This window comes from Eurytemora carolleeae, unplaced genomic scaffold (assembly GCF_000591075.1).
Source record: "Eurytemora carolleeae unplaced genomic scaffold, Eaff_2.0 scaffold154, whole genome shotgun sequence".
Classification (NCBI taxonomy): domain Eukaryota; kingdom Metazoa; phylum Arthropoda; class Copepoda; order Calanoida; family Temoridae; genus Eurytemora; species Eurytemora carolleeae.
Window position 1 is genome coordinate 170,002 of NW_019396344.1, and position 10,338 is coordinate 180,339.

Sequence of the window (10,338 nt, forward strand, 5' to 3'; positions counted from 1 at the left end):
TTCTAAGTTTGGTTGAGATTGCTCTATACCTGTTTTGACAAGTACATGGCTGGTAAATTTACTTATGTATCTACATTCTACATAGTTATCCACAAAAGATGCTGGCCTTGAATACATTCTTTCAATGGTAAACTAAGAAGCTTTGGCTGGACCACAAAAAGTAAACTAAGAAGCTGGACCACAAAAAGTAAACCAAGAAGCTGGACCACAAAAGGTAAATTAAGAAACTGGACCACAAAAGTAAATTAAGAAGCTGGGCCACTAAAGATAAATTAAGATGTTGGACCACAAAAGTAAATTAAGAAGCTGGGCCACAAAAGTAAATTAAGAAGCTGGGCCACAAAAGTAAATTAAGAAGCTGGGCCACAAAAGGTAAACTAAGAAGCTGGACCACAAAAGGTAAACTATGAAGCTAGACCACAAAAGGTAAACTAAGAATCTGGACCGCAAAAAGTAAACTAAGAAGCTGGATCACAAAAGGTAAACTAAGAAGCTGGTCCACAAAAATTTAAACTAAGAAGCTGGACCACAAAAGGTAAATTAAGAAGCTGGAACACAAAAGGTAAATTAAGAAGCTGAACCACAGAAGGTAAATTAAGAAAATGGACCACAAAAGTAAATCAAGAAGCTGGACCACAAAAGGTAAATAAAGAAGCTAGACCACAAAAGTAAATTAAGAAGCTCGGCCACAAAAGTAAATTAAGAAGCTGGGCCACAAAAGGTAAACTAAGAAGCTGGACCACAAAAGGTAAACTAAGAAGCTGGACCACAAAAGGTAAACTAAGAAGCTGGTCACAAAAGGTAAACTAAGAAGCTGGACCACAAAAGGTAAACTATGAAGCTGGACCACAAAAGGTAAACTATGAAGCTGGACCACAAAAGGTAAACTATGAAGCTGGACCACAAAAGGTAAACTATGAAGCTGGACCACAATAGGTAAACTGTGAAGCTGGACCACAAAAGGTAAATTAAGAAGCTGGACCACAAAAGGTAAACTATGAAGCTGGACCATAAAAGGTAAACTATGAAGCTGGACCACAAAAGGTAAACTAAAAGCTGGACAAAAAATAAACAAAAGAAACAACTTGCAATCGAAGGGAATCATGATGGGAAATATGACAAAATTAAGAAATAGTAGATTATACATAATTCATATTTTAGTGAACTTATATTTAACAAAATCTATTCTTTTCTTGAATATTTGAGCGTAAAACTAGAGGAGATGTGAGGTCACAAAATTGTACCAGTAATGTCGCATGAACTTGATTTTCTCCTTCTGTCAACTATATGTAATTATATTTAAAACCAATTCAAAATCAATACAGAACTTTTTTAGATTCTTTTCGCCTCTGAAAACTCCGATACAGTACTGTAGCTAGGCAGCTTACTGTATGCAGATTGACCAGAGACGGCAAAACAGGACGGTACACCAAATAAATCATCCACTTTCAGAGAAATTGATTTAACTCTTAAATTTTTTTTCAATTTTGGGTTTCGCTCACGCTGAATAGAATATAAATCTGTGTTTGTTACAGTGCTGGTGGTTTCTATCAAATATATTAAATACAAGTACAATAGATGGCAACGTAGAATTTGTACACTCTCGGTAAGCTGTATTCTTACGTCACAACTCACAAGTGTCAACAGTTTTCTGTGTCCGAGAAAATTATTAATAATAGTCATTATAAAGTGCTTATCTTTCAGTGAAAAAGTGAAAATTTGCGTTCTTTATTTTCTTTTTTTGCACTTTTTTATCTAATCTTGGAAAACATAGCATCTAATGGGAGGTATGTTGCTGGATTTTTAATCCCTAAATATACCATTTAAAAAAGTAGTTTTGCCCGGAAGAGTCAAATGTGGTGGTACGGAAGGGGAAATAGTGGTGGCTCATGGCTGCAGGAAGAGAAAAAAGCTAATATGTGGCGCGGAAGGGGAAATAGTGATGGCGCATGGCCGCCTGCCTTCCCCCGCTCACCACCTATTGTACTTTATAATCTATTTGGTTATTAATGGAAACAAAAATTTCTTAATTCACTTTTGTTTTAAAGTTCGTGTTGCAAAAACCTAAATGATCTCTTTTTATAATTTTAAACTTAAATCTCATCTATTTAAACTGTTTATCTTAATTTTTAAAAGATGAATCGAATTTGACTAAAAAACTGTAAATAAAATAAAAAGAGAAAATATAATCCAATAAAAAACTCTTAACTGAAGATTGTTTGAAGATAACTCAATTATTGCTAGGTTGATTTTGTCTTATTTTATTATCTACTTTTTCAATAGTACAAGGCTTTTAGAGCTCTTCGCGCCCATCTTCTATTTTAATTGCAAACATTTTCTCTTTGTATATAGCAAATACCTACTCCATAACAATTTACTCGAGACGTATCTTTTCAGGTCTACTCGTTACCAAGATCAATCAGGCTTAACTCCACGGTTCTAAAGGACTCACAGTCCAAATCTCAACCAGGATTAAGTCCCCAGTTCTAGAAGACACACATGCAATTTCTCAACCAGGCTTAACTCCCTGGTTCTAAAGGACACACAGTCCAACGAAATTACTACACAGGCAATTTCTCAACCAGGCTTAACTCCCTGGTTTTAAAGGACACACAGTCCAACGGTGAACGAAATTACTACACAGGCAATTTCTCAACCAGGCTTAACTCCCTGGTTCTAAAGGACACACTCCAATGAAATTACTACACAGGCTATTTCTCAACCAGGCTTAACTCCCTAGTTCTAAAGGAAACACAGTCCAATGAAATTGCTACCAGGCAATTTCTCAACTCGTATAATTCAACGAGAACCAAAAGCTCTATTTTCAAGCTTACTATAGATTCAATGCTAAATCAACTTGCAAACTAACTTTATTCAATAGCTTAGGTTGCAAGGTTTACAGGAATTGATATAATTCAATTCCTACGATTTTATTGATATCACATGATTTAGACCATCATATTCGTATTTATCGCGCAGTTAAAGTTTAAGGTAGATATTTAAAGGATTTAAGAGAATAGATATAACGCAGTTAATCTTTCTCCGTCCATATTTTAAAGCGTAATTTAAGTAAGTCGCATGATTTAAGCTAATCATGTTAAGTATTCTATTAAAACGCAGTTTCAATGAATAATTTTATTATGTCTAAGTTTAAAACTTTTTATTTCTGACGTGCAATTTACTGCAAGTTTACAGAATATCATGTTCACACGCTTTGCTGCATGTTTACATTGTAAAAAAAAGTTCTCAGATTTAAAAAATTTCATATATTTTCTAAATTTTCAAAAATTTAATAGAAATCGAATTTCGATTAAGGCAAATTTTTGGAAATTTGATCATCCATAAACCTTCCCTGGGGTCACGAGAGGTAGGCCCAATCAGTTCAGCCTTTTGACGTTTATTAGATACAAACAAATATACACCCAAACAGACAAGCAAAAAATTGCGCTTAAGAAAACTTAAAAAAATGTATATTTTGAAATATTTTTCACATAGAATGAATAAAACTAATTTAAGGAGAGGTTGTGATCCAATTTTTGATAAACAGATTTTAAACTCTAGTTTTAGAATGTCAAATGACTTTTTAGTTTCGTTCGCATCATTGCATCAATAATTACAGAAAAGATCAATTGCAACCAGGGAAAATTAGAGTATAGAATAAGGGGAAGGGGGGTTTTAATTGTTTTAAAATAGAGATAATGGTTTGGGATATACAACACATTAAGGAATAATTGATATTTGATTTTCATTTATAATATCAGAGATTTGCGACATTAGTTTGCAAGAATAAAAAAACATCGTATTTTTAGTAAATAAAACTAAATTATCTTTATTCAAGATGTCTAACAATCGACACAAACTATTATTTTCTAATCGCAATTTATCCTAAACAACCTGATGATGTAAACCTTAGATTTTCAAGCTTTGACTTTTGATGGGTGGCAAAGGTATAGGGATAAGGTTTAAATCTCCTGTTCAATAATAAGTACCTAGCTCCCACAAAATATCAATCGCTCAATTGAAAAATTGTATGAGACAAAACCTAATTCCTCAAGGATTCGTAAGTTTTCACAAATAAAATACCGATGAGAAACCCGATGAAAGATTTGTGTTTGCTAAAGTTGTACAGCGTAAAAAGTTTCGTGGATTTACTGCACAAAGTTTCAAAGATTTTGCAAACTTGTACACACGGTCAGTTTCCAAATTAGAGATATAAAAGGTCCAAGAAATTCTATACATAACTAATATATAATAACTATTTATAACACTGTTATTTTGGTTTGCAGTGTTATAAAGTTTTTAGACAGAAATTTTCTCTTTATCGAGAAGGTTCAATCTTTTTAGATTTTATTTGGCCCGAGCTTTAGCTACAGACAAAATATAATCTTAAAAGGCGATAATCATCGAGATATAGAGAAGATTTAAGTCCAGAAACTTTATAGCACGTCGTGCCAATACAATAGTGTAATTTAATGAAACGTTTATTTACTTGTCTTATTTCAATGGCTGTTTCTAGATCAAGTAAGCTTTGAAACAAAGCAGAAGTTAAAAATATAATGTTGATTTCAATTTTATTTTCATTTCATTTGATATTGGGTTACAAAGATATAGGGATTAGAAAATCAGAAAATCATTGCAGTTTTGGCTGATATATTTCTCGTTTAGATAGATTTTCAATGGATCAAGTAAACCCTAGGGAAATAAGCTTAAATCTAGAGGTAATTAAGTTCATGGAAAACCCTAGTGAGATAAGCTTAAATCTAGAAGTTATCAAGTTCATGGAAAACCCTACGGAGATAAGCTCAAATCTATAGGTAATCAAGTTCATGGAAAACCCTAGGGAGATAAGCTTAAATCTAGAGGTAATCAAGTTCATGGAAATCACTAGAGAGATAAGCATAAATTTACAGGTTATCAAGTTCATGGAAAAGGAAAGAAATCAAAGAAGTTGAGTCCTTGCCAAAAACAGTAATTTTATAATCCTTATATCCTTGCAATTCAATTTCGCAGACTTTAGATATTTCAAACGGTAAATTTTGTTAGATCAAATCTTTTAAAAATATCAAAGGTTTCACCGTCCGGTTGCAAAGATATAGGGAACCCCGATAGAGGCTACGACTCAATTCCTATACTTATCAATATGTTTTTGCAACCTTTTAAACGTTTCAAACCTAGATTATTTGACCTAAAAGAATTTATAGTTTGGAACATCTGAGGTCTGAGACATTGTCATAGACCCTTCTTCTCTGCAGTGTGCATTTTATTCTCCGGAAATTTTCTTTTAGATTAAAATGTACCATTAAACGAATGATATATACTTTGGAGAAAAAAACTCAGCGGGAGCGGTTGAACCAGCGGTTGAGATCTAGCCTAGACTCTACGCAGTTCAGAATAAGAAATGCGCCTTTTTTTCTCAAATTTAAAATTTGTTCAATCAATAAATTCGTGCTTTTTTCATTCACATTTTTATTCACTTTTTAAAACTTTTTAGTAGTTAAACACACTTTTTTGCTTTCAACCGCTGGGCTAAAGATTTTTCAGCAACTTTTTTCCTTTTAACTTCTTGCACTGGGTTGCTTTTAACCACCATGGAAAATAATTTTTTATGACAGAGAACTCTTTCCACCACTGGTTTTAAAATTTTTCGGCAACTTTTTTGCTTTCAACCGCTAGGTTCAGGATTTTTCAGAAACTTTTTTCTTTAAACCTCTGGGATGCTTTAACACGCTAGAAAACAGTTTTTAATGAAAAACGTTTTCTTTTAAAAACCGGTTCCAAGAATTTTCAGCACCTTNTGCGATTTAGTGAGCAAATTGTAAATTTCTTCTTAATTTCTTATTCTGAACTGCGTAGAGTCTAGGCTAGATCTCAACCGCTGGTTCAACCGCTCCCGCTGAGTTTTTTTCTCCAAAGTATATATCATTCCCATTAAACCCAAAATATATGTAGATTAGTGGAATGAGGGAGGAGTGGCTGCTCCCAGGGTTTTAGAGTGCTCCCAGGGTTTTGAAGTGCTCCCAGGGTTTTGAAGTGCTCCCAGGGTTTTGAAGTGCTCCCAGGGTTTTGAAGTGCTCCCAGGGTTTTGGAGTGCTCCCAGGGTTTTGAAGTGCTCCCAGGGTTTTGAAGTGCTCCCAGGGTTTTGGAGTGCTCCCAGGGTTTTGGAGTGCTCCCAGGGTTTTGGAGTGCTTCCAGGGTTTTGAAGTAAAATGTGAAAATTTATCCGACCTTTTATGAAAAGTCCTTTTTTATCATTTTATTGGTTCTTGCACCCCCGTGTTTGATAAATGAAGTTGATCTCCCCTTTTACTTCAAGTTCTTTTTCAATATCCTTCGCACTCTTTCATCCTTTCAATATAAGATATAATTCATCATCATATCGATGTATTTATATAAAAAGCTATATACAGATGAAAAAGCTGTACGGTAAACATTACAAATAGACATAGATTTGATACAAATATTTACTAATTTTTGAGAAATAAGAACCTCATATTTTATGATTTTTAATGAAATTGATGCCGCAACTTTTGTTAATGAAATATATCAAACGTTTTTTAATAGTTTTCTATGAAATAGATACCACTAAATTTTACTAATTTGATATTATATTGTACTGTAGTTTTTGGTACAAGTACGTACCGCACTTGCACAATTAGTTTTGCACTAGCTTAAGAACCCAACGTTGCACATGCGGCATTTTACATTTATCAGCGCTTGGTCGTAACTTACGATTTAAACCTACTCAATTTAGAATCTCAAGACCAAGATAAGAACATTGCCGTGGTTCTCACGAGTTCTCTCATAAAGCTTTGAGGCAAATCGGTTAGAGGGTTCATGGGTTATGATAGGACATACAAACAAACGGACAAACGAAGATAACAACTTTATATACATATACTAGCTTGGGAACCCAGTGTTGCATAGTTTACTAATAATTACCACCGCCGTTTACCTGCACGCACTAGGACGATTTTACCGGGAAACTAAATTTTCGCTAATAATGTTGACCCACTCAACTTTTTCATTCATTCATATATTTATTCAACTACAAAGCATGAGATATTACAAATAAGCAATCACAATTTACTATGCAGTTTTGACCCGCCTAACCAGGGTTGGTTGTTTTGAGTGGTTGGCCCTAAGTTAATTAACGATACTGAATATAATTGGTTATACATATCAAGATATGTTTTTGGATAGGTAAGGAGTTGATTGGAAGGAAGGATATTGTCAGGTGATCTGTGGCCGGGTGAGATCAGAGGGATTGTTATGTAGAGATAAATTAAAATACAGGGTGTTAATGATGGTAGTTAAATAAAACAGAAATAAGCTAATAAAGTTTCATTTTTTTAAAAATAAAATTTCTTCACACGATATACAGCTAGGGTTTTCGCATTTAACCCTCTCATAATTCTCAAGATAATTATTGATTACTCTTTCAATTTCATTCCACAATTTAGGAAACATTGCAGACGGAAAGCTTTCTAGATTTTTGTTTAAAACCCGTTCTAATTTATATGACTTTGTTCTATTCGGTTCAGCTAAAGACTTAAACATATTTTGGAAGGAAGAGGGAAGGTTATCATTAATGTATCTATGCATAAATGTCAGAACACAAAGTTTGTATGTATCATCAAGATTAAGAACTTTCAGTTTTGAAAATAATGAATTTGAATGTGCCTTGAAAGTACTATTATTAACCGCTCTGATTGCCTTTTTTTTTTTGCAAAGATCTGATTTTTTGCAGTTTAGAACTTTTTGCAGTAACTTAGAATCTTTAAACCAAGCTAAGAGAATTCCCTTAGCTCTACCTATTTCCCCAATCAAAATTTGAGACAAATCGGTCCATGGGTTCATTAGTTATGATCGGACAAACAAACAGACAGACAAACAGTGATTACAAAACATGTACTTTACCTGCAGGTTCTTGAACTAAGTTGTAGTGTCCCAGGGGGTCCATTCCTTAAAATATTAATAAATGTAAATGGAGTGTTCATGAAAACGGAACTAGGTGCTTGCCAGAAACTTGAATTTTATATCTTTATCGCAACTCGATGTTGTTGATATTTCAAACTATGAAACCGTCAGATTTAAATATCAAAGGTTTATACCAAATGCCTTTAGGGAACCCTTCATTATTCATGATTGATTGTGAGTTAATAGTCACACAAAATATCCTTACATTATATTTCATCCATTTTTCAACAAAAGATTGGCTTTTGAAATATGCGTTCAAAATACCTGTAATAAATCATAATTTTTTTTTCTCTTTTTTTCAACATCGTTACCTCTCTCCCTTTGTAGAACGTTTAAACCTTCCTTTTGCAATTATAAATGTTTCAATTTGTGTTTTATACAACCTACATCTTGTTTAAAGATATTAGTTCAAAGAAGAATTGTTTAGTAACTGAATAAAGAAAAAAGATGTTCTTTATTCAAGTTTATGCTGTTTAGGATCTTTCCATTTATTTAAGTTTATGTTGTTTAAGATCTTTCCATTTTTTCAAGTTTATGCTGTTTAGGATCTTCCATTATTCAAGTTTATGCTGTTTAGGATCTTCCATTAATTCAAGTTTATGCAGTTTAGGATCTTCCATTATTCAAGTTTATGCTGTTTAGGATCTTTCCATTTATTTAAGTTTATGCTGTTTAGGATCTTTCCATTTTTTCAAATTTATGCTTTTATGGATCTTTCCATTTATTTAAGTTCATGCAGTTTAGGATCTTTCCATTTATTTAAGTTTATGCTGTTTAGGATCTTTCCATTTTATCAAGTTTATGCTGTTTAGGATCTTCCATTTATTCAAGTTTATGCTGTTTAGGATCTTCCATATATTCAAGTTTATGCTGTTTAGGATCTTTCCATTTATTTAAGTTTATGCTGTTTAGGATCTTTCCATTTATTCAAGTTTATGCTGTTTAGGATCTATCCATTTATTTAAGTTTATGCTGTTCAGGATTTTCCATTTATTCAAGTTTATGCTGTTTAGGATCTTTCCATTTATTTAAGTTTATGCTGTTTAGGATCTTTCCATTTATTCAAGTTTATGCTGTTTTGGATCTTTCATTTATTCAAGCTTATGCTGTTTAGGATCTTTCCATTTTTCAAGTTTATGCTGTTTAGTATCTTTCCATTAATTCAAGTTTATGCTTTTATGGATCTTTCCATTTATTCAAGTTTATGCTGTTTAGGATCTTTCATTTATTCAAGTTTATGCTGTTTAGGATCTTTCATTTATTCAAGTTTATGCTGTTAGGATCTTTCATTTATTCAAGTTTATGTTGTTTAGGATCTTTCCATATTTTCAAGTTTATGCTGTTTAGGATCTTTCCGTTTTTTTGAATAAAGGAATTAAGTCTTTGCCACAAATTCAGTTTTTGTAAAACCTATATCTTTGCAACCTTGTAATGCAAACCTTTGGTATTTCAAACTTACTTTATTTGATCTAATTGCATTCATAGTTTGAAATATTAAAGGTCTACGACATTGGGTTGCAACGATATTGAAATTAGAAAATCAGAGTTTGTGGCAAAGATTTAATTCCTTTATCTAATACTGTTAAACCATTAGTGACGAAAAGGTCAATTTTGACCGGGTGAGATTTTTTTTAAGTGCCTTTTTTTCTTAAACTAAATGTTGTCCTGTCTTTTCCTGCGCTTTCCTTAGGATTCCCTGTTTTCAAAACATATTTTATATTTGACGTAACTTCAAATTGGGGTATTTATTAAATTTTCAATTTAAAAAAACCCAAAAAAGCAAGATTTTGAATTCGGAGAAAAAACTATAAGAACACCCTGTAATTTAGTTTTGAATCTATAAAATTGTCAATTTTTTTGCTAGAAAAAATTTAAATATATTTTTGGAATCTTCTTTTAAAGATCTAAATACCTAAAACATGAAAAGTGAAGTTTTGAAGATCATTAAATAATTATGAATTACCAAATATTTTTAGATATTCATGTTTTACAGGTCAACCTGTACAAAAAAATTCAAAAATTTAATTAAACATCGTCTTTTCATGAGTAAAAAAAGTGTTGAAAAGTAAGGGCGGAAACTCTCCTCAGCGATTTTCAAATAATCCTCCCCCCCCCCCATGATACAAAATAATGAATGCTTTAAATTTAAAATTTACAAACTAAGGAATTGAGTCTTTGCCACAAACTCTGATTTTCTAATTTCTAAATCTTTGCAACCCAATGTCGTAAACCATATAGATATTTCACGCTATCAAATCTAATAATCTAATCTAATCTAAAAATCTAAGTTTGAAATATCAAGGTTTACACCATCAGGTTACACAGATACAAGGATTAGAAAATTTGAGTTTGTGACAAAGA

General features: G+C 32.4%; 1 protein-coding gene across 1 annotated transcript in view; it reads right to left on the reverse strand.

Annotated features, from left to right (window-relative positions):
* Positions 1-7,960, reverse strand: part of LOC111701358 (leucine-rich repeat-containing protein 45) — a 48,467-nt gene extending 40,507 nt beyond the window's left edge. Inside the window, exon 1 of the mRNA XM_023472613.1 lies at positions 7,918-7,960. Coding sequence (XP_023328381.1) covers positions 7,918-7,960 — 43 coding nt within the window. The remainder of the gene's footprint in view (positions 1-7,917) is intronic.
* Positions 7,961-10,338: the final 2,378 nt, after the last annotated feature.